The 24,520-nt window shown below is 48.6% G+C and overlaps 1 protein-coding gene across 5 annotated transcripts; it reads left to right on the forward strand.

Moving 5' to 3' along the window:
- The first annotated feature begins 104 nt into the window (after positions 1-104).
- ncoa2 (nuclear receptor coactivator 2) lies at positions 105-23,772 on the forward strand. Of its 5 annotated transcripts, none has more exons than XM_088363052.1 (22): positions 106-303; positions 6,094-6,172; positions 8,168-8,275; positions 8,374-8,546; positions 9,857-9,960; positions 10,573-10,750; positions 11,549-11,740; positions 11,993-12,094; positions 12,416-12,556; positions 12,634-12,781; positions 12,864-14,106; positions 16,656-16,857; positions 16,995-17,177; positions 17,267-17,443; positions 17,890-18,028; positions 18,101-18,269; positions 18,428-18,730; positions 18,965-19,042; positions 19,112-19,568; positions 20,208-20,388; positions 20,471-20,618; positions 20,831-23,772. In XM_088363052.1, exons 3-22 carry the CDS (start codon positions 8,187-8,189, stop codon positions 20,840-20,842), a joined length of 4,419 nt encoding a protein of 1,472 aa, XP_088219178.1. In that variant the 5' UTR covers positions 106-303; positions 6,094-6,172; positions 8,168-8,186; the 3' UTR covers positions 20,843-23,772. The 5 variants fall into 5 exon arrangements, with proteins under 5 accessions (XP_088219180.1, XP_088219178.1, XP_088219181.1 ...); XM_088363055.1 differs by having other exon boundaries at positions 107-303; positions 19,112-19,307; XM_088363056.1 differs by having other exon boundaries at positions 107-303; positions 19,112-19,301.
- The last annotated feature ends 748 nt before the right edge of the window (positions 23,773-24,520 follow it).

A 24,520-nucleotide genomic window follows, 5' to 3' on the forward strand; every position in this document is an offset into this window, starting at 1 on the left:
AGTACGCTTAAATGAGAGAGCGAGAGAGAGAGAGAGAGAGAGGGGGGGGGGGTGCACCTCGCTGGAGGAGCCCCGTGATGTGCTTTGGTGTGGGGGAGGATGAGGAGGGGAGGGGGTAGAAGCTAGCCTAGCTACCACCAGGCAGATAAACACTCAGCGGTGGCTTGCGGACTCGCAGCAGTAACATGGCGGCACAGTTAGCCAACGCTAACGTCGTTCCACCGTCGCCTTCGCGAAGGTCAGCTCAGCCCGTGACGCACGGAATCTAACCCAGAAGAGGACGGAGGACTTGAGCACTAACACGTAAGTGGGCATTTTTGTGTTTTTTTCCCCCCGTCAACGAGTCCCGGTACAAGCAAGCCCCAGCAACCCCGCACCCACCACCACCACTACCACCTCCTCCTCCACTAGCTCGTCAATCTCGGTGGTCTGAGCGATACGTACTCGGGCTCCTTTTTAGCTTTAGCTTGGTTAGCTTGTCGGCCAGCCCTGGTGTCAATAATGGGGATTTATCTGCCCCGCGAACTCAATTAAAACGCATTGAGAGGGCGAGCTTGCAGGGCTCTATTTGGCCATGTTTGTCAACGGCGTGTTTACAAAAGCAACCGGTTGTTGATACTCTCCGTTACATAGGCGATATATTTGTTAATATTGTTTTGTTTGTTTTCTGTGTTTTTGCTGAGCGAGCGAGTACGAGACGAAGTTGGATCAGTGCGAACGTAGTTAGCATGCTAACGAGCTCCATGGCTTAATGTGTCTTTCTCCCTGTATTTTGTACGGCCATTCACCTCGCAGAACTTGGTGAAATCACAGCCGAATTGTGCCAGGGGAGCCGAACTACCGCGTAGCCTCGCGATATCAAGTTTGGCAACAGTGACGGCGAGTGAGTCTGGGGGATTTGTATAAAAGTAGGGCGAAAAGGCATTCGGGTGTCGCTGTGCAACTCAGGTTTTCGCTTTGTTTTGAGTGCATAAATGGACGTGCGCAGTAAATCTGTTATTCGCGCGGATCAGTGGAAAACCACACGTAATTGACGCCTTCCTAAGAATTATTTTATAATGTATCACCTTGTTTGAACCCAAAACATTTTAATGCCATTTTATGTCATTACCATGAAAAAAGAAAGGATTTGTTGACGATTTCACACACGTGCTAAAAAACACTGACTTCCATAACAACTTTGGCCATACTTAACTCCTCTCGACACACGTTTGTCTCAGTCGATGCCAGTTACTTTAACATACTTCCTTGGCACCATTGACTGTACATTTGACCTTATTTGACACTTCGACAGAGCTTCTGCAGAATCGTGTTTGTTTCAGAAAGAACGTAAAAACGGTGTAGCTGTGCAATTGTGAATAATAAATAGTGAATATGCAGGGGATGACTGTATTTGTGAAGGCCTCCTGCTTGACTGGTTCTAGGCTACACATGCACAGTTGTCTTTTGCAGTGACTTGTCAATGCCGCTAATGCAGGCGGAATGCATCCCGAGGAACCGGTTAAGCGGTTTCCCTGTGCCCACCTGACGACACGCCAGACCTCTGAGTCCTGTCACGTCACTGGCACAGGTCCTTGACATGACATGTTGCACAGCTGCCGGCACGTAAAGAAGTCATGGCCTTCTGTCAGACGATGGAGTCAAAATGGACGGACAGACACGACATATAAGTTATGCAAGTGTATTCTGCTAAGCTTCCAAATGGTGGATGAATCTGTTTCTGAAGTACAGTTGGGTCTAGGGACTTCAGCACTGCAACGGTTGGTTTGGAATGGTGGGCTAAAAACTGTCAATGAGGAAGTTCTACTTAGCAGATTGACACATCATTTGCGTTAGAAAGAAATGTCAAATTTTGTTGTCGTTGTGTTAAATCAAATTTTATCAAAAGTATCGGCGCTCATATCGGTAGGTAAATATTTAGTGTTTCCTCCATTGCCCGAAAAACTTGAAACTAAATTGTGTATTACGACCTGTAAGTAGTCGGTGTCCTTTGCCCTGTGATAAGGAAGCTTTGTTGCATCACCTGACTGATATTGTAATCATGTGACCCTTGTTTTCCAGCCCAAGCTGACATTTTTTTTGTCTTTGCTGGATCCCCCTCCAAAACTTGCGCAGCACTCTCGTCCAGTATCAGCCTCTTAGTTTGAGTTTACAAAAGACAAAATGTTGTAATCATTGGCAAATACAAATTCCATGTCCGTAAATGTCAACTCCAGTCCTGTAGGTGGCGCTAATGCACAACACTAAATGGTGAAACTAGAAACGAGACAGAAGCACAAGTATATAGTGTACATGCTTTTTAGCGGTAAACAAACAATGGTCACTACGCGGCTTATTGCGTTAGCTTATCCGTCCATCAGTCCTTGTGTAAGGGCTGCAGTGTTTTCTCAACAGGATGCTTCCCTCCTTCCCTTCCTCCCTTCATCCCTCCCTCCTGCTGATATCAGCTCGGGCACCTCACCCTGCTGTCTGTGCATTGGCGTTGCCATGGAAACAGCCGTGTGACAGGTCCTGGGTGGGTGTGAGGGATGAGCCGCGGGGGTAATGGCCAGGCTTACAGTAGCGACAGGAGGGGGGGAGGTTGAAATGGTTGATGGGACACCGTCACGAAAAAGGAGGGGCGAGACTATTTACCCCCACTGCGCTCCGAGGCGTTCCGTCATTGTGTTGTTTGAACTGACCTGGAATCAGCTACGCCGCCCGTCCGTCTACAGTATCTGCATGGATTGGGAGTGGGTGTCGTTTTTCTGCCAAAGAGGGCGAGATGGAGTCGATATGCATCATCAGAACGAACCCTGCGAGGAATGCGACAATCCAAAAGTCCGAATCAGGTGGCAGTCAAATGTGCATAAAGAAGAGCCATGATAACTGCTAAAGCTAACGTAAGAGCCAATCAGCAGAAATTGCGTGGTGCACTTTTAACAGCAGTGAACTTGCAACAAATATTTAAGAATACGACTTCTCGTGTGCTTCCCCACTTACAGGTTAGCTTAGCGGTTAGCATAGAATTTTCCATCTTCTCCTGCTTTTAAAGATTAAAACAAGCTCAGCGAAGACTCTATTAAGGTGTCCTTGACTAAGCAGAGATACCAGTTCTTCTCTTTTATTTGCCTGTCAAATTTTGGACCGGTACAGTCACTTTTGTTAAATCGTTCATTAAAAGCAAGAGCGGTAACGCAACACCTCGCCACCGACCGACGCCTGCATCTCTGCGACCCAAAGCGCTCCGATGTAGGTCAGCCGCTGCCGAGTGTGTATTGATCCCAAGCTAAATGATACTGCTGGATGTGCTAGCTCGTGGCTAAGAATGCGCCCGCCGGCTACTTTGATTTGAACGGAGGGTGAACGAGAACGAGGCTGCAGAGAGCGAACCAGGAAAAAGGAAAGTGTAAAAGAGGCTTGATGCAACCTACCAAGCCGTCAAATTTTCAAGTTGACTTAGAGCCTCTTTCACACAGGACAGTCAACAGGACAGTGAATTGCTTCCGCCACACTGTGTTTGTGCTACTCGGTGCTAGCATGTGCTTGGCACAGCAAGGAATCCTTGGCACCAGATGGAGGGGGAGTGAGAGGAAAATCCTCCCGCTCGGCCAGCTCGTCCACCGGACTTGGACTGCCGCGACTCGGCCAAATGAGAACCTGGAGACTGGCAGGCAGGGCCGAGGTTGGCGCGGTATGCGTAGCAAGGCCTTTTTCTCACCCTCTCGTCATGAAGCCACCAGAATGCGAGGCGGCGCTTGCGGGTGCGTTTGGTTTGTGCGCGTTTTTTTTTTTTTTTTTCTTGGGATTTAACTGACCGGCGTTTCGCTGACTCAGCAGTGTTCCCGCAGAGATCCGCGTCGCGGCTGTCTCAACTCTTTTTCTGTTTTTTTTTTTCCTTTCTTCTTCCTCACCACTGCAGGGGGTTTCCTGAAGTGAACCGCGTTCCCTGTGTCCTCTCTCCATATTGCGCCAACGAGATATAGCTTCGTGTGAATATTATCCATAAATCAACCATCTACTCATGTCCTGTTCCTGACTTGATGAAAAATGTACTTGGTGCAGGACATAACATGGTGGCCCTCATTGTTTGCACTTCCCAACAACCATTTTGACTGTGATGGCTTTTACGTTAAATCGTCATCGGGGTCTACCTGACCTTTCTGTTTCAGCACGGGACTTGCTTGAGAGAGAGAGAAAGAGCTGCCGTGCTTGGCTTGTTCCTTTTCTACCCCGCTTCCCTCCACTGTCTGGTCCAATTACATGTTCTAGCGTCAGGTCCTAATCAGCTCATGCCGGGGGTTTTAAAGTCATGCCCGAAAATGTTGTCCTCGCCACGTTCGAGCGTGAAGACGCAATCGACCTCCGGCTAAATGTTTTACAATTGCCTGTCGCACACTTGAGGATCGTTTCAGGCTTTATAGTTAATCAAGTCAGTGACATAGTTGTGTCAGCTGACACCCCCCTCCCCTCTTCCGCACGCACACACACACACCCCTCCCTTTCCTACAACAGTACAGCCTCGGGCCTCGACTGGAACTCTTTCCATACAAAGTGTGACGGGCATTAAATGGCAGCCGGCGCTCAAATGGTGCGCAAGGGCTGAGGTGCTGACTGGTCACAAGATCTGCAATGACTTCCTGTATTTGTTCCAAGGGACCTTTTTGCTGTCGTTTTTTTCTGCCATTCAACTTGAGCGCCATAAGCTACGTCGACTCCCGATATCGCCGCCGAAGCAGCTGCCATCGGAGCAGCAGATGTGCCGGCACCTGGCGCGGGTCGCCGTCAGAGGCGGCCGTTGAAATCGGCTGGCGTGGCGTCAACGCGTTTATAAATACCTTCCAGTGAGCGCTCCGAGTTTGTCGGGCCCCGGGAGACAAAGTTCGGTTGAAATTCAGAGCTGAAAGACTTGTTTGTCGAGCTTTTGCACCCCCCCTCACACACACACACACACACCGTGTTTACACATGCAGATAACAGCGTGGTGAGCACAGTCGCGGACTGAAGTCGTATTACTGAAGCAACAAGAATTTTTTGTCATTATGTGTGCAACAAAGCAAACCCCCATAAGATTATTTTTTTTAAAGAATAAAAATTTAATTTGTGTTTATTTAATCGATTTTTCTTTCCTATGACGTTGCTTGATTTCCCAACGACAAAAGACAAATTGACTTACTGCATGAAAAAGTCATGAACCTCAAAAAGAAAAAGATCGATTGTCTTGTTTGCCGTCATTGACAGCGAACGCACGTTCCCACCCGAAAAACGCCCACGCCAGGCGTCTCGGCCGTGTTCTCGTCCTAACTAAATTGAATCTTCTCTGAATTGCCGTTCGTTTGTGGATCTGAAGCGAAGCTATAGCGTGACTCACCCAGAGCAATTAGATCAGGTGTTTTCATTCTCATTGAATCGAAGGCCATCAGCGGGTAATTCATAAGGCACCCGCTCGGCGCTTCAGTGGCGTTTAGCCCCATCGCGACCCTCAGCCCGCTTTTGTCCCGTCCGAACCTGATTAGCTAGCTCATTAGCATTGTTCTCCCAAAGCCGGGCGTTAAAGCCTCAGTTCTGGTTCTGCTTCCCAACGAAGGAAATTACCACGTTGATTTTTTTTTTTTTTCTCACACCCTCCCTTTGTCCTGTCATTCGATCCGCCGATCGGGCACGAGCACGTGACGGCCTTAGAGCTCAGAGGAAATTCCTCCGCGGGATGAGAACTTTAGCGCCTGGCAGGAAAGTAAAAAGAGGAAGGCTGAGAAATGCGGAATTATACTTACTTGATTAGTTGGCACAATTATGGTCTTCAAAAGCCCCGGCGGAGCTCTCGTACCGCTCGTAAGTTGTATTTGCTAATTATCTAAAGGGGAACATGACTTCTCCATGTGTCTCATTAATTGTGCACCATGATTAGAAAGGCGCACGCCATGTGATTTTTCAAGCCCTCCTGGGAGATGAAAAGACCTTGCAGACATCTCATCCCAGTTGTGCTCTAAAGTCTCTGAGTTTTTTTAGTTCAACGCTCTGAATTATTTCCAAATACGAGATTTGCTTTCATGCATTTTCAGATGGTAAATATGCCGACTCATCATGGTTTTCTTTGTGCCTTTTGGCTTGCAGAAGTGGATGAGGCTCGGAGCTTTCCTGATGTTGTCGTCTCGCAGCGATGGCCTGAGGGACTCTGCGCACTGAAACCAAGGTGATGGGGGAAGGGGGACCTCTGATTAAATGCCAACCACTGAATCCCGAAACAAAAATTGAAGCGGTTTTTGGGCACTAGGCAGGTACACATTCTCAACTGGTCGTATTTGTAGGTAATTTTGACTCCTTGGGATTTGTAAGGCTCTTCTTTGGTTATCAGATAAAGCCACAAAGCTTTTCTTCTTTCACTTCTTGCTTGTCATTTTCACTCTTGTGTAAGAGTGAGTCCGGGGTGTTATACGAAGAAACTTGTTTCCTAAAATCGCCATCACCTCTCGGTTGGCTCTTATAGCATTTCTAGGTTTTTTTGTTATTTATTTATTTTGTATTTGCTTTCACCTTAGGCAGATGTGATATTTCCGTAAAACCCAAAATAGCAGCTATCAATGCTAACTGTTAGCATGCCAATGGCGTTTTGCATTGTTTGCTAGCCTCAAGCGGACTGTGCCGAGACAAATGTGCTTGTTTTGAAGACGAATATTTGGTCTGACTGTAAAGTTCATTAAACAGGTCAAAGCCTCTTTTGTTTTATGATTGGAAGTTCACCATTTGCCAAAAGGCTGCTTATTGTTTCTCCTGAGGCACCGCTGTACACCGTTAGCTTACGACAAGGTATTGAATGAATTGAATTTCTTCTCCCCGATATTTTCTCCCTTCCTTGACCGTGACCTCGCGGCGAAACATCTGCTTCAAGGTAACGGCAGCTGTCGGCAACGAAGAGAGTTTGACTGAAGTGGGTTTTGATCCCGCCTCCCCCGACTCCCCTTCCTCCGACATGCTTTCTGTGAGTTTTGGCTCCTGGCACCTCTTTCCCAACCACCATTCAAATATTTGGATGGAAGGTCGGTCAAAATCGCTCCGCTGACATGCAAGCTCCTTCTCTCGCTCCTTGCCGTCCGTCTCCCTATCGCCAGACAGGACGGCTCCGGCCATATCCCAGAGTGTCGGTTCTGGTGATACCTAAGATACGGTCTGAGCAAGGACACGCACCTGCCATCACTTCCTCGTCGTCACCGGCGGTCTTGGCCCCGTGCAGACTGTCTGTCTGCCTTGTCATTGAGACGTGGCTCGCCTGTTCCGACGCGGGACCCCCCCTCGTATCGCTCTCAAACGTACAAGCGACCCGCCGTTAACTGCCGTGTCAAGGAGAGAGGACGGAGGCACCCAATCGTATCCGAGCTCGGCGGGGCGCAGCCAATCGGCACCTGGAATCCCCATGGTAACTTGGCCGACCAATGGGAATAACTTGCGCCATTTAAAGCTATTAAGGGAATTTAACAATCTGCCGTCATCATTAAGGGAAAAAGCATCAACTCCAACGGGAGCGATGGGAGGTTTGTTTTAAAGGGGGAAAAAAAACACACTATAAATGAGCCGAACATGCCGTTGCCTTTGGAGTCATCTGTCATCTACACGCTGCCCCTCTTGAGTGTCTAATCACCTTTTGCTGCTTCCAAAGTAGGCCATTCCAGGCCAGAAGCTTGTTTTTTCTCTCTCTCTCTCTCTCTCTCTCTCTCTCTCTCGCTCTCTCTCGCTCTCTCTCTCTCTCTCTCTCTCTCTCTCTCTCTCTCGCTCTCGCTCTCGCTCTCTCTCTTCCCCCCCCCTAAGCTACGCTACATCTGCTCTATATTGTGCTACCCGTCCTGCCTTATGTAAGAAAGGAGGAGTCAGCAGGCAAGCATGTGCGCTTGTCATGTTTCCATGGCTGGAATAGATCGCAGCACTGAGCGCATGTGTGCTGGCGAAATGCAGAAGGGCCGTCAGGAAGTTGTTGCCCTGACCTCAAACTCGAGAGTTTTGTTAAAATTACCATTCCAAAGGCTCATTTGCGCAGAAAAAGTGTTCATGCAACCGATTGTGTTGCATTACAGTTTCAAATTATGCTGCAGTTTGAGAAAAAAAAAGGACAGTTTCAAAACTGAAATAAAAAGCATACAAATTCTAGGTAACAGGACTGCATTTTAACATTTTCACAATTTCTTTTCATTTCCAGAGGCTGATATGCGTTGAGGATGAGCGGTATCGGGGAAAACTCTTCCGACCCTGCCAGGGCAGAGTTGCGAAAACGTAAAGAATGTTCCGCAGAACTCCTTGGACCCAGGTAAGGCCAGATCAACAATACTTTACAATAACCGCAGAAAACTCGTTTTAGTTTATGATTTTTTTAATCATTTATCGAACGATTTACTCCTTTCTCAGTCCCAAGCGGAGCAACGAGAAACGCAACCGCGAGCACGAGAACAAATACATCGAAGAGCTGGCTGAGCTGATCTTCGCCAACTTCAACGACATCGACAACTTCAACGTCAAGCCCGACAAATGTGCCATCCTGAAGGAGACGGTCAAGCAGATCCGGCAAATCAAGGAGCAAGGTGCACGCTAATAATAATAATGATGATAATAATAATAATCATTATGATAAAAAATATTAACCACATCCAAACGTTGGAAGCCACCCCGCACAATTTAATATTGTCCTAAACAGCATTAGGATTGATTAATGTTCTTTCCATCACTTCCTCATGTAACGCTCATAATCCAGCATGGCTTCCACCATCCCGAGCCAGAACATCGGGCACATCAATCAGCGCCGCCCAATTATTTGCACAGATGCTTCTCCTGAAGACATCTCAGAACCAACACGTGCATTTTTCTGTTATCCTTATGGTTGTATTTAATCACGCCTAAAATTGCCTTTTCTCTTAAATAATCAAAAGGAGTAGAAAGGCTTTTGGATCCAAAAATAGTTTAAATTGCTCCTGTTGCTGCGACCGGGCGTATGGAGATGGCTGGAGTAAGTTTAGACCCAGCTGGACCACGGCGTGGTCTAATTATATACGTGGCCGGCGATGTCATCTTGTTTTATGTGACAGGAGCTGTTATGTAACATGAGCAACGTAACGATCGAAAGACGAGAAGAAAGAAAATCACCCTTGAACGCCGTGCGATGAGCTGTCCAAGTTGGTGTTAGATTTAATAAATAAATAAATGAATGAATGAATAAATTTGATGAACTCTCAAAAATGTCACTTTGCCTGACGTCGGAACATTTTTTGAGGAAAAGTACTTGTATTGTGACAATATCGTCCAGCAAAGGCGAACAAAGGTGGGAAATTACAAAACTAGCACTAACATTGTCAAGTTTTACAACCTGGTGTCCTCTCGCCTACTTTTTTGGGCTCGACGAGGCGTTTCAATCGCCACATGAATGGCAGCCAATCACATGTCTTCAATTTCCACACAGAGCGGCGCATTCATCTCTTGGCTCGTTAATGCATCAGCGAGACCTCAGCGGGGGGCCACGTGGGGCGCACGGCCGGGTTATACGGACCCATCACTCAATGTCAGCGCAAACCCTCCCAAGAAGAAGGGCGCCTCAGAAAAAAGTCCGGCGACCGATAAAGCTAATCCGTGAACAAGGCTGCGAGTGCTCGTGAAGGCGGCGAGCGTTGAGGGCAAGAAGTGGCGGCATTGTGTAGAAATGTGTAAAAAACAAACCCCAAAAAATATTGTGATGCAATCCACTCAAAATCTCTCAATGTTACAAATGTATTCAAGCTCAAGCTTGTTTTTTCCTTATAATATTACAACCAAACTCACAGGATCTAACACAAAATGTTTGTTTTTTTTTTTTTTTTTTTTTTTAAAAAGTCAAATGTTTCAACCTTCTCCCCGCTCACAGAAAAAGCTGCTGCCGCCAACGAGGAGGAGGTGCAGAAGTCGGACGTTTCGTCGACGGGCCAGAGCGTGATTGACAAGGATGCTTTGGGACCCATGATGCTGGAGGTACCGTGTGCATTGAAAGGGCCTGCTTGGGCGCTCTTCATTTCACTTCTTTCATTTTTCTCTCACGTCGGATATGTGCCGTCAAGGGCTATTTATAGCTCCTGCGGTCCGGCGTCATCAAATCGGCACACTGACTCGTGGGGGCTAAATATAGCTTGTGTTCGTTTAAAGGATACACTAAGAGGGAAGCATATAGGTTAATTCTGGAAATGTTGCCATTGTGGCGAGCAGGCGAGCCTCGTACATTAGCATATCGGCCGGCTCGGCGTGACGCAAGGGCTGTCTGGAAAGAGGCTCACTCCGTTTCTGGGTGCCCTACTTGTCCGGCCTGTGGCCTTTCTTCACACGGAATGCACTTATCGCGCTGCGATAGATGATCTCGGCCGCGGCTCTATTTTCAGCCGGGCTCGACTTTGGAGGAAGCGTCCGTGGACGTTTTCATGCGTTGATGCGCCCGTGCAAAACAATTAGGCTAATGGCGATTAACGTCATCGTAGAGGTGGAAGAGGAAACGCCTTCTCAGATTAACAAAATTCAATGTAACCATAATAAAAAATGAATAATAAAATAAAAGCAATCTGTTGACTTGCTGTCGTTGGCTGTCCCGCGCAGGCCCTGGATGGCTTCTTCTTCGTGGTGAACATGGAGGGCAACATCGTGTTTGTCTCGGAGAACGTGACGCAGTACCTGCACTACAACCAGGAGGAGCTGATGAACACCAGCGTCTACAGCGTGCTGCACGTCGGAGACCACGCTGAGTTCATCAAGAACCTGCTGCCCAAATCCCTCGGTCAGCCTGCGCTCCACTTTTATGTTATTTTTGAAGAATTTGGAGAGAGAAAAAAAAAAAAACATCAAGTAATTGTTTCCGCCGCGCCCCACTGAAAAAGGGTGCTGGTTTTTTTTTCAGATAGTGCGTTCCACTTTTTCTCAATCTATACATTCTTCATTTTCTCTTCAGCCGGATGGCGAGAGTCCCCCCGGCGCTCTTGCGTCTTAGCCGCCTTTTCGGCTAATTAGCTTCCATTTTCGGGTTTCTCTCCCCTGTCAACCGCGACTCCCTTCCTATAATTTCATCTCGTGCCTCTCACGTCACATCAAGGGTGTGACTTTCCCATTTTTACTCTCTTTGTTCATTTTATATGAGCAAAGCTATTTTTTTATTTTTATAACATTTGACTTCAGCTTCTTTTTGCCACCGGAGGTGATTTTCAATCTATGTCAGTCCCTCCCCCCTCGGCGCTCGAGATTGAGGTCTAACGAGCGCCCGGCCATCTGGGCGGGAGAGCGAGTGGCGAGGAGGAGAAGAAGAAGCACCCGGCAAGAAAAAGGAAAAAAAAAAAAAAAGCATCATGCGTGGGGCTGTGTCCCAGATAACTGGGAGATTATCATCAATGCAGCGAATGAGATCAGCAGATGGAGTGGGACGCGACTTTGCTAGAGTCGCATGTGCGTTCTCCAGGAGACGCACATGTTTGGCTCGGTGGAGCTTGACTGCAAACTTTAGAGCGGCTCCAAAAAAACAGGAGCAAATTTATTATAACCTATCAAGAGTTAGCTGAATTTTCTCCCCCTCCCTTCCCCCCAGTGAACGGCGTGCCGTGGTCCAGCGAGGGTCCGAGGCGAAACAGCCACACCTTCAACTGCCGAATGCTGGTCAACCCGCACAGCGAGAGCCCCGAGCAGGCCCACGAGCACGAGCCGCCGCAGCAGCAGAAGTACGAGACCATGCAGTGCTTCGCCGTGTCGGAGCCGAAGTCCATCAAGGAGGAAGGCGACGGTACGCAAGTTGAAAAACACACCCACCAAAACCGGTCTGACTCATGTGTTCACTGACGCTCAAAGGTCATCACTTCCGCTCATAAAAGACGACGGGTGGCGGGGGTGCGCCCTGCTCCCCATCCTCATTAATAACTCCATTAATGATGCTGCCTGGGAATAACATGCATTTCACCCCCACCCCCCCTTCTCCCATGCTTTCCATATCCTTCCACGTATGTCCTCATCTCCGTCTTCTCCCCTCCGCCCTCAGACTTCCAGTCGTGCCTGATCTGCGTAGCTCGCCGGGTTCCCATGAAGGAGAGGCCCATGTTGCCCACGCACGAGAGCTTCACCACACGCCAAGACCTACAAGGTACCAAGAAAGCGCAATACAAGTCCACCAACGACACGTTCGAACGACAGAAGCGCGAGGCGGACCAAGCGCCCGCTAGGCCAACGTGCTGCCCTCCACACTAACGCGCTAGTCCAATTACAGCAGCATCGGGTACACAAGCGCAGTCTTAACAAGATCCATTAGCCTGACAGATGGCATGGCCTGGTTTCTCAGCTGAAGCGCATTACAGTGGAGCAGGTGTTCCTCACGTTATGACTTTGGACTGACATTTGAGAAAAAAAATAAAAGTAATAATGAATAATTTCTGAATTGGTAGTGAAATAAAGTTCTGTTTTTCAGGCAAGATAACCTCACTGGACACCAGCCTGCTACGGGCCTCCATGAAGCCGGGCTGGGAGGACCTGGTGCGTCGTTGCATCCAACGCTTTCACTTGCAAAACGACGGCGAGATGTCTTTTGCCAAACGACATCAGCAAGAAGGTAAGACCTGCTCCCAGTGGGACGTTTTTGTTAGCGGTCCGACACCTGTGATTTTATACGCTTGCTTTTTGGTGCAGTCCTTCGCCACGGCCAGGCGTTCAGCCCCATCTACCGCTTCTCTCTCTCGGACGGAACCATCGTGTCGGCCCACACCAAGAGCAAGCTGGTGCGCTCTCATGCCACCAATGAACCTCAGCTTTACATGTCGCTGCATATTCTCCAGAGGTATGTCCAAGAGCAGAAATATTTCTCTGCATATGACTGCTACCTGTTTGAACTGTTCTGTGTGTTGTTATTTGGCCTCCAGGGAGCAGACGGTGTGCGGCATGGGCCAAGACATGGGTCCTGCTGCCCAGGCCCAGGCCGCGGGCATGGCTCCCAAGCCTGTGAACTCCTCCACCCCCTCCATGACTCCTCCGACCCCGGGCAGCTTGCCAGGCGCAGGACCTCAGGGCCAAGACATCAGCAACAGCACGCCTTTCTCGCCGCCGGGCCCCGCCGGGCCCAGAGAGCCAGCGGCCATGGGGGGACACATGCAGGGCTACCGCTACGGTTGCCCGCCACCGCACAGCCACGCGGGAGGGATGCAGCCACCGCAGCAGGGCCAGAACTGGAGAATGAACAGTCCCTCCCGCGCCAGCCCCAGCCCGGTGGGCGGCCCGCATCCGCCTCAGCAGAACTGCATGCTTTCCCCCAGGCATCGCGGCAGCCCCGGGGGAGCGGCCAGCCCCCGCGTCGGCCTCCACTCTCCCTCCCCGGTGGGAATGGGCGGCGGCGTGGCGGCCGGCCATGGCAACAGCTACACCAGCAGCTCTTTGTCAGCCCTCCAGGCCCTAAGCGAGTGTCACGGAGTAGGTCACGGGCACACGCTGGGGTCTCCAGATCGACGGATAGGCTCCCCGGCTAGCGCCCCTCCGGGATCGGGGGCTCATCCTGTGCCGAGACCCGGACCAGGCTCGTTGGACTCTTTTGAAGCGGGGCAGGGGGGCCATGGGGCGGGCCCGACGGAAAGCAACCCGGCCGACCCAAAAGAGGAGCGTGAGGATGACGCTCACGCTCGTCTTCACGACAGCAAAGGCCATACTAAGCTGCTGCAGCTGCTCACCACCAAACCGGAACCTCTGGAGACGCCCCTGTCCCCCAACGCGGGGGCCGAGGGGAAAGATGGGGCCGGGGTCCGCAGCGGGCTACCCGGAGTGACTACGCATGCCACATCCCTCAAAGAGAAACACAAGATTCTCCACCAGCTGCTCCAGAACAGCACGTCTCCTGTGGACCTGGCCAAGCTCACCGCCGAGGCCACCGGGAAGGAGCTGGGCCAGGAGCAGGGCCAGGGTGCTACCGGCGCAGACGGCGCCCCCAAGCAGGAGCCGCTCAGCCCCAAGAAGAAGGACAATGCTCTGCTGCGCTACCTGCTGGACAAGGACGATGGCGGGCTGAAGGACAAGGCGCCCAAGCTAGAGCCTGGAGAGGTCAAGGTGGAAGGGGGGGGCAAACATCCGCTCGTCAAAACAGAGAAACCAGATGTCGGCTACGATCGGGCTGAACAGGTTAGTATCTTTTTTTGTTACTCGGACTAGCGTCCGCTGCTAATTGCTTGTGCTGTCGAGTTCTCATGTCCAAAACCGCCTTCTCCAGAGCCCGCCCATTCTCTTTTCTAATGCGTACGCATGCAATCGGATCACCGACCACCCGTAGTGAGATGGAAGCGCTCCAATCGTTGCACGGCCGCTCCACAGAAAGCTCACTTTGTCAAATTCTGGCACTTCCGGTCGGCACTTTTTTTTCCCCAGTTGTCTCCACCAAAAAGCACGATATCTTTTTAAAAGTTGGTTTGGCGGCATGAGCAAAGAGAAGCTGCATCCCACCCGCTTCAAACGACTGTGACATTTGGACGAAGCCCCCGCGGCACTCCGGCCATTTGATCCCTGCTCGCGTTTGGCCCGGGAATCTGCGGGTTTGGCAACCAGCTCGGGTCATGGCTGGCACAGAAAGAAAGAAAGAAAGAAGGAAGGAAGGAAGGGGAATGTGAGGGAGGAGGGAATCTGGAATGAACAGGGAGAGACTTGCTGGTGAAATTTCAATTGCTATGTTGTTGGTATTTTTGCAGTATACTTACTGTGATGCAATCACTGATGCACCTATTGCAGGAGTGCGCACAACATCTCCTCCACACTAAAATGGGGGCTTACTGATAGAAAAAAATCATACATCAGGAAGGGGGCCAATACTCTGACGCCACTGTACAGGGAAACGAGGAGTGGATGTTGGGCGGGGGGGCCTCGGGTAATAGTCGGACCACCGTAGCATGGAAACAAAGAGGGGAGAAACACAGGGAAGCGCACATAGCCTCAGGAGAGCCCAGCCTCGGCAGGCGGAGTGAGCACGATGAGCCATATGCCGCTGCCATGGTGATAGTGGCGAGGAGGCAAGCACTTTAAAATAGAGCCGGCGGCCATGTTTTGTTTTACGCTGCATCGGCTATAAGGGGAGCGAAAAGTCGTCCCCTGTAAAACATCCCGAGAACCAAGTTTGTTTTCTTTAAATTGACCCGATGGAGTATTGAGAATACTTTTAGAATTGCAAATTCTACCTATTCTTCTTCAATTAATTATTTTCTTCTGGGGCACGTTTGCCTTTTCTGGCAGCGTGCATTGCATGTGTGTTGTCTTTAGTCATGGACGCTGTGACGACTTCATTATCTGGCGAGTGGGCTGCTGGTGAATGGCTGCTCGGCCATGTGTGAACGATGACTACTCGATTTGAGGGCGGGGAGGAGGTGGGGGGAGGGGTCTAACCTCACCCATTGCTCCCACTAGTGTCACCCCCCCTCACACACATCCTCCTCCTGTAATGCGCACGATTGTTTGAGAACTGAATTATTGATGCAGGACTACATGTGAAATCAGAGCAGAGTTGACTTGTGGCGAAAGGCAGAGGGGAATATTATTGTGTGTGCGTGTTAATTTTCCACTGTCATCAACTTTGACCAAATAAGTGAAAGGCACTTCCTTGACTGCACAATATTCCTACTTCGACATAGCAACTTACCGCTGTCATCAAAATGAAACTAAAATCCAACCTGTGATCGATATCTCCAATCCAGGTCAAAATACGCTCCTTGTTTTTTGTCCAAAATATTTTGAAACCGGGTGTTTTTAAAATAACATAATTTTAGCTCAACCCAAAAACTATATTCACATTCATGATTTTTTTTTGTTTTTTTCCCCCCTGTGCTTACAGGAACTATGGGTTCTGAAATTGTTTCCTCCTCTTCCTTTTACGCTCAGTTCTTGCTGTGTACCCTCGTCGTTCCTGCGCAGGATGCGGATCGCATTACACTGCTGCCTTGAAAACAGCGAGAGATTGATAGAAACAGGAGCCATTAAGTGTAAAAGCGGCGTGGCCGAGAGAGTAGAAAGTGAACGGAGGGGGGGGCATACAAGTGAGAGTGTACAGGAGCATTACATCATTCCTGACCTCATTAGGGCTTTTCACTGTCTCACCCCCCTCCTCCACACTGACTGTATGTAGCGCTCCCGTATATCCGGAAAGTGACTGAAAACGCTAGCTCACATATACCACACTAAGCAAGGCTAACAATGCGCACGTCACTCACCAGGTCCTATTTATGATGAAGTGGGCTTGAGGTTTTGTTTTATTCCTTCACCTCTACATCCTTTTCGGTTTGTTATTTGTAAGTAGACGTGTTGGAAATAATGTATCCATTCTGGTCTACTCAATGCAACTGGTCTGTTAAAAATTGCTCAAAAAACAGAATCCTTTGAAATATTTAAAGGTTCCCCCCCCAAACAGTATCATCATAATTACATGTCCTTGTAGCTAATTAGTAGAAGTAATTCTAACTAAGTTACTTTTTGGAGGCAATTTGTAAATATAACTGACTTTTTGAGGTATTTGCCCATCAGTTTAATTTTGGTAGTTTCCTGTTAACAGTTCTGTAGTGGACTTCACAGTGAGTCTTCATGTGCTGTCCTCTGGTGGCCACTTGTAGCACTTGCAACTTATTTATCTCACTGCTATCCATGTCTTCAGATTTCACACGTGTCATCCATCTCCTTCTCCTTTCCGTGCGCAGTCCTCGGAGCTGGACGACATCCTGAACGACCTGCAGAATGCCCAGCCGCAGCTGTTTTGCGAGCCGCGGCCTGTCTCGCTGCCCAGCCCCATGGACAAGCAAAACATCATCAACGACATCCTGCAGATGTCAGAGAGCAGCCCGGCCACACCACCGCAGCATCCGCAGCACAAGAATGTTACCGGTGGCATGGCGCCCACCAGTGAGTAGCAAAGCACACAAGTACTCTCACGCACTCAAATAAATACTTGAGTAATTATTAGTATTATTATAGTATTATCTTTGTTTTGTGTGTTACTCAGTTGAGCGGTGGAAGTCTTCAATCTCCTTATGTTACAGATTTCGGGGGCGTACGGCCAGGCAGGGGCGGGCCGATGAGGAGTGTGTCGCTGGAGATGAGCGCCACGCCGCAGTACCCCATGAGGACCACCAGCCCGTACGCGCTGGTTCAGCAGCAGCAGCAGCAAAGCATGGTGGGAGGACACGGCATAATGGCGAACCAGGCCAATATGGTCGTCCCAGGTGTGTTTTTAAAATCCTAATCCCACGCTCAAGGCTTTCGACGTATGTTCATGTACAGTACAGTAACTCTCACTCTTGTCTCCATCCAGGACTCGTGGGTCCGGGCACTCCTCGGCTAGGTATACAGCAGCAACAGCAGGAAGGCTGGGCGGGCTCAGCCTCGGTTCCGCAGCTGGCCCAGAGTCGGATGGGCCTGGGTGGCGCTCCCATGAGGCCAGGGCAGCCAGGACCTCGGCAAATGCTCCAGACCTCCATGATGCCCAACGGTGTGGAATGCCACCACAAAGAGACTCGCTCGCTCGCTCACTCACTCACTATGCTTAATCTTTCCTGTTAACTACTTAAACTGCCGTTTAATATTCACCAGTGCTTTAGCGCCATCTTGTGGTGTCTTCAAAACAAAATATTCTTCAAGCGAAGTGAATTCGCGATTAGTGAGCTGCAATGAGGTCAACGTTCCCAGTAATAAAAGGAAATGAACAATTAATATATTTTATCTCAGAATTTGATAAACACTTCTTTAACCACATCTTCAAATGAGGTGTCGATTTTTAAAGCCCTTGACCGCATCAGTTTGCCAACACAATTCTAGCTTCATGCAAAACAGCAAGTACAGAGATAACTGATCATGACAACACTCGTTCCAGTCAGGAACTTTTTAAAATGGATCCTATAGAGTATTTTTTTTTTTTTTTTTCTTGTCACCGTTTAGCCCAACTTGACATGGACATGAGTATGGTCGGCCACTTCTCTCAGCAGCAGCAGCAGCAGCAGGCTCCGCCCAATCAGACGGCACCTTGGCCAGACAGCATGATGCCCATTGAGCAGACTGCTTTTGTCAACCAGAACAGGTATCATCAAAATCCTGGCAAATTCACAGTCTGGGCCCATGTCCTCTTAACACCCCCCTCGCCCCTCCCCAGGTCGCTGCACCCGACTCCTCAGGAGGACTTGTTGTGCAGCATTGGCCTCGGCGAAGGGGGTCCGGTGGACGAGGGGGCCCTTATGTCTCAGCTGTACTCAGCGCTAAAGGATTTTGACGGCCTAGAGGAGCTGGACCGGGCGCTCGGTATCCCCGCTCTGATCGAACAGGTGACTTCTAAAGACCCAGCTGCCATTGTACTTTGAAAATGACAACTGCCATTTCACGAAAAATCCGCTAAATTAAGTTAATAAAAGTGGACCGTGCAAAACGTGGCTTCACTCTATCTGCTCGTTTTAGTTTTCATGTTTCCCCACTATGTTTTCAGAATCAGACGCTAGACCAGGACCAGTTTGCGCAGGACCCCTCCTCCATGATGCTGGAGCAGAAGCCCCCCATGTACGCCCAGCAGCAGTTTGGCCCGCCCCCGTCCCACATGGCGCAGAGGGGCTACCCTGGCGCACCCATGCAGGAGCCGGGCTTCCACTCGATGGCCGGCCAGATGCCACCGCGTCCCGGTTACCCAATGATGAGGATGCAGGCCCGGGCGGGACTCAGGCCCAGCGGGGTGGTGCCCAACCAGCCTAACACACTGCGCCTTCAGCTGCAACATCGGCTTCAGTCACAGCAGGTGAGTTGGACTATTCAATTGTTTGATTTTTCCTTAACTGCCCTGCGATTGGCTGGCATCCGGTTCAGGGTGTCCCGCGCCTACTGCCCGATGACAGTTGGGATAGGCTCCAGCATGCCCGCGACCCCCATGGGGACAAAGCGGTCCAGAAAATGGATGGATAAAAACTTTGCTGCAACAAATGTTTTTTTTTTTTATTTATTGTTCCTTTTTGTCTTCCTTCCTTCCTATCAGAACCGACAGCCAATGATGACTCAGATGAGTAGTGTGTCAAATGTGAACCTACCTCTAAGATCCAACGCTCCCAATCAGGTAAGCCATCAATCCACCATGCCCCCCAGCTGGAGAAGATGGGCCCACGACTTGTGGTCTTCCCCGCAGGGGACCATCAATGCCCAGATGCTGGCGCAGCGTCAACGCGAGATGCTGAGCAACCACTTGCGACAGCGGCAGCAACAGCAGCAGCGGAGCATGGCCATGCGGGCGCAGGGCCTCAACCTGCCGCCCAACATGAGCGGGCCGCGGATCCCCCAGGCCAACCCCCAGCAGTTCCCCTACCCGCCCAGCTACGGTACCGGTACAGGCCTGGCCTCGCCACCTCCCCCTAGCAGCCCCTTCTCCTCCTCCTCGCCTCTCTCCTCCCCCAGCCTGCCGTCTCTCCCCGCCAACCCCCAGCTGCACTTGCATGGCACCTCCTCCTCTTCCTGCTCCACCCCCTCCCCCTCTTCCCAGCAGATGATGATGATGATGATGGGAAACACAAACATGATGGGCGGACAGTACGGGACCGTACTCAGCCCCCAAATGCAGCACAGTGCCTTTCAGTTTCCCAACTCAGGTACTGCTTATCCCGCCCCGGCCGGCCCCCACATGCACACGTGGTTCACCTCAAACGCCCTCATCGTGTGCTGTTATGATCAACCCCCCCCCAAAAAAAAAACTTTCCTGATTGAATATCCGACTGTTTGGAACCACTAAAATACAAATATTTTTGCACAGTATACATTTGCAAAAATGTGTGCGCTTTCAGGAATGTCGAGATGTCAAAAAGGCAAATTAATTCCTAAAGGATGCGAGTTCTAATAATTTAGCTAGTTATACACTTTGTGTCCACACTATGGCGCCCTAACTCCAGAAATCCAGCTCTTCTTCAAACCATGAGCGCGAATTCACCATTTAACTCTGATTTTCAGAAAGGGTTTCACAGCTCTAGTGTGGCAGTAAGTTCTCCTAAGGAAGTTGCCTTTTACCATGAATCAGATATATCTACATTTATCCATCCAAGGCTGTTTCATTTTCCTTTCTAACCTCATTGCTTCCGACCTTGCTTGCAATCAACATCCCGAATGCCCACTCGAATGCATTGAATGACGCTTTCTACTATCTACTATCATTTTTATTTCATTCATTTTTATCACATTTTGGTGTTGTCTCCTTGACCCATTTTCCTCCCACCCCCCGCCCACTGTCACTACAGGTATGAGCCAACAGGCGGAGAGTGGTTTCGGGGGTCCCGGTGCACCACCGAGCCCTCTGCTGTCCCCACGGGTGGCACACGCCCAGCAATCCCCCATGATGCAGCAGGGCCCGGGCGGTACCCCCTTCCAGGGCTCGTCTGACATCAATGGCTGGACGCAGGGCAATGTGGCAGGGAGCAGGTAGGGAGGGGCAGGGGAGACCATTTGTGATGTTTGTGGAACAAAAATCACCTTTTGTGATTTGTGGTCCTTTCTTTGGCAGTATGTTCTCACAGCAGCAGGCGTCCCCTCAGTTTAGCCAGCAGCAACAGCAGAATAATGGCAGCCTGTTCAACGGTGTCCCTGGCATGGGCCAGATGGGCGTTGCATCCATGTCCTCGCCCGGCTTGCCCTCCATGGGACAAGAGCCGGTAAGGTGTCATTAACCGCAGCTTCTCCACGATGCTTTCAGGGCCAGTAAAAGCCCATCAATATTTCAGCGGGCGGACATAATCACACCAATGTCAGACAATAGAAACATATCGGCACTTGGATTATGTTAATTATTTAACCTTTGCCCATTACTGTGCATGTTTATGCAGTCAACTACTTCAGTTGTTTTTGTTTTTTTTTCTTCTTCCAGAAATACTGTTAACTCGCATTGAGTTGGACTTGAGATGGAGCAACAACAAAACAACAAAAAGTGTACGAACGTAAGCGAGCCAACAGCCCTCAAAGATTACGAAATACAGTCAGGCTTCTGTCTGCATTCACCGTAGTGTGACTTACTGTAGGCCCCCTGGGTACGAGGGGCAAACCACCTCCCCAATCCCCCCCACGCCCCGATGAATGTATTCCTCTCAGCGGACTGCGGCTATTTACAATCTCATTGTTAATATTTCACCCCCCCCCAAAAAAAAGGAAAACCTGACTTTTGGTTTGCCTTTCTGAAGCTTTTCCTTATTGTATGACGACAAAAAGTTTTAAATAAGTTTAAAATTTTTGTTTAAAAGTTTCTGAAGACAATTCAGAAACGTTTTTGTTAGCCTGAAGAGGGGGTAGCAGGCAACACTGCAGAAGAGTGTTTTGAGGTTTATATAGTGTATTAAATTAAGTTTTATTTTTCTGTATAGATTCTGTTTTACTAAGAATAATTCCTGTAGATGGCTGAATCCTTGTAGCATCCGAGACTTTATGAGATTATATGAGCTTATAATTAAAAACAAAAAAGTCCAAATCCAATGACTTGTATATACCAATAAGTGATACCATGGTTTTTCTATTTATTAGATTTTTTTTTTTTTTTTTTTTTTGTCTTTTGAAGGAGGGGAGGGGCACTGTCTGCTGACATCATATTTCTTTGTTTTCAGTGCATCCGGTACAAAGCAGAGCAGGGCGGGGCGGGGCCGCGATGTATACAGTGTACAGATGATATCGCTTATTGCTTCTTGCCTTTAGCGCAGACCACCACCAAACGAGACCAGTCGAGTCGACACAGCCATACAATAACTTTTGTTCCAAAAAAAGTGCTTTCTATGTTGTCTGGAGTTTGAAAACAAAAATTGCTTCATGCAAGCTGCTAGGTGCATTTTTTGGTGTCATGTAAACAAGCAATAACTGTTTTTTGTAATTTTTGTACAGTTTCCTAATTGAGAATAAGGACACCTTTTTTTGGCTGTGCGTTTGGATGCAGTATTAAAACACCCTTTTTCTTTTTTAAAATGCCGTTTGTAACACTCACATGTTTTAGATTATGCAGCACTGGCTCTTGACAGACAGCCATATTGAAATGTCCTCAGGCAACGATTCACCTAAAATGGCGCGCAACTCTTTTTTTTTTTTTTATCTTTTAAATTACAAAGGGTGGGGAACCTGCAATTGTTAAAACATTAACGTCATTGAAACGTTAACATCTGAACCCGCTAAAAACTAAATTCTGACACTGCAGAATTAACGAGTGGTCCATTCTGTTGTTTTGGTATTGCCCCTTTCAAGCAAAACATATTTGCCAGTGCCTTTCACACGGAGCCCGCCATGACGCCGGTGGCCGTTGTGATGATTGCGTTCAACGCAACAGGGTGGGAGAAGTGAGTCCCCCCCACTCCGCTTTTTTTCTCACACTGCCACCATTCCACTTCGTATCACAGCACAGAACTTTGCCTGCGAACCAAATTGCGGTATGAGCTCCAGATATTGGCACCAAAGCACCAGTTTGGTGAAAAAGAGGCCAAACTGGCAAGCAAAAATATTTCTTGCAACTTTACTTGAGAAGAAAAATAAAACCTAACGTTGCTGTTATAAATGTCAATTTATATTTTAAAGGTGGTCCGACTTAAATTACTTAAGTTGTGTTTAACAATGTTTTATACTTTTTGCCTTAGGAAATGTCACTAGCTTAATGCTAACGCTTAATGCAAAACTCCATAGACAGGCTAATAAATAGCGCCCACGTCGCAGTGCCCTTTAAGCATTGGCTATTTGAACACAAATAGTAGAGAAACACAAGTATATAGACAATGCAGATTTTTAGATCTTTATTCTCTGCAAAAATATTAGTGAAACTGGAGCACAATGCAGCTCGAATGGATTAATTTATTTCCATTCATTTCAATGGGGAAGGGTGATTTGAAACGTGTTACAAATTGATTCAACTTGTTAGTCAAGGAGTCACTGTTCTTCCTCCATCCCGAGTATGTCACACAAAACACACACTGGATCCTGTTTTTTAAATTATCGTAATGTCTCTGGGAGAAACAGAAAACGGTTCCCCACCCTTCTGATGTGCTGCGACGCTCCATGGAGAAAAGCCAAATAACCCTCACACACCTCAATTGGAGTTCAGAACCTTGGTTTTGACATGCTTCTGATCATACCGATGATGTCAGGTCAACAGGGTCCAATCAGACGCGGCGTTTGTTGAACGTATCGCCAACGACTTCTTCTGAAGGGCCAACCCGATGCGACTTACGAGGCAATCCTCAACAAGCGCTGATTTCGATTGTATCAAACGAGCCTTCTTGAGCGTTTTTATCCCTGCCCGTTGCAAAATTATTTCCAAAGAACGTGTGAAGAAGCCATGTGTAGGTGCAACGATCACTTTCCGCCCCCGCTCCCGAAACAGCTTTTGCTATTTTTAATGCCCTTTTGTATTGTCTGCCAATTTACTAGAGCTAAAAAAAATAAAAAAACTAGCAAATATGCCTTAGATTTCGTCCGCTCTTGTATATTACGTGGCCGTGTGTATACGTTTGTATATGACTTGTACAAAACCAACCGGGTGCGACATCATCATTCACAAGGAAGCGCAATATGTTCATGTATTATAATAGAGTTTCTCCCAGGAACGCTTCGTTGCTTTTCCACAGCTGGTGTGTGCGCGTTTTTTCCTGCATTGTTCACAAGAATCACACTGTAGCCCTCCCCCCCTCCCTTTTTGCAACCCAAGCGTGTGTGAGCGCGCGCGTGTGTGCGTGTTTTATGCAAAGTGACACGAGAAGTTAAAAACCACGGTTATGCAAGTTGTCAACTATTATGGCTTCGCTGATGCTATTTGCCTTGTAAATAAAGAATTCTGTTATTGACATATTTCACCCTGCTGCCTTTAATTGTTTCACCCAGCAAAACAAGTCAGCATATTTTTTGTTGATTATTTCTCCACTCTCAAGCCATAACATTAGGTACATCTCATAGGCAAAAGTGATCATGAGCTAACATTAGTGTTCTGGGCTGGGGGGTGTGTGTAGGGGGTGGGGGGGCTTGTTTGAGATAACATCAAAATTGATGAGTTCATATGTAAATGCATACAAGTTAGCAGGGTGGGTTTTCCCTGGAGAGAGAGAGAAAAGCATTATTGAGATGCATGAGCCAGCAGCCAATAGGAAGGAGGAAGCATCCTCATCAGCGGATCAACGTGGATGCCCTCAGATGACCGGACACTCCTCACACACACTCTCACACACACTCACTGTCTGGTCCACTTGAAGAAGATTCTTCCTGCTTGTGTGTGGGGGGGTAGGAGGGGGGTTATGACAGCAAGTTTCACTGTGCAGCACCTCTAAATTGGCAGCAAGGTAAGCTTCTTTAAAAAAAAAAAAAAGAATCAAAACGTGCTGATTTTTGTTTGGGCGTGTTTTAATGGGCTTCTTGTATTTGCAGATTTATTTCAAATTAAACGTTGCAACTCCTATAATATGGATTCAGGGTTAAGGTCTATAAAGACATTAAAGCTTTAGGAATGTTGACCTCAGTTCTGGCTGGCCTGAATGAGTGTCATGACCCTGATTTGTATCTCTGAACTGGCTGAATGCTTCTTCAAATACTCACACAACAGTGA

The sequence above is a fragment of the Syngnathus floridae genome, chromosome 20 (genome assembly GCF_059516105.1).
Source record: "Syngnathus floridae isolate MCC-2025c chromosome 20, RoL_Sflo_1.0, whole genome shotgun sequence".
In the NCBI taxonomy this organism is placed as follows: Eukaryota; Metazoa; Chordata; class Actinopteri; order Syngnathiformes; family Syngnathidae; genus Syngnathus; species Syngnathus floridae.

Bases quoted from the DNA above. Each gene is read 5' to 3' on its own strand.
- ncoa2 (XM_088363054.1), top strand. From the start codon at position 8,187: ATGAGCGGTATCGGGGAAAACTCTTCCGACCCTGCCAGGGCAGAGTTG. The intron at 10,751-11,548 runs GTCAGCCTGCGC...CCTTCCCCCCAG, and splicing joins CCTGCTGCCCAAATCCCTCG to TGAACGGCGTGCCGTGGTCC. The intron at 12,782-12,863 runs GTATGTCCAAGA...TTTGGCCTCCAG, and splicing joins TCGCTGCATATTCTCCAGAG to GGAGCAGACGGTGTGCGGCA.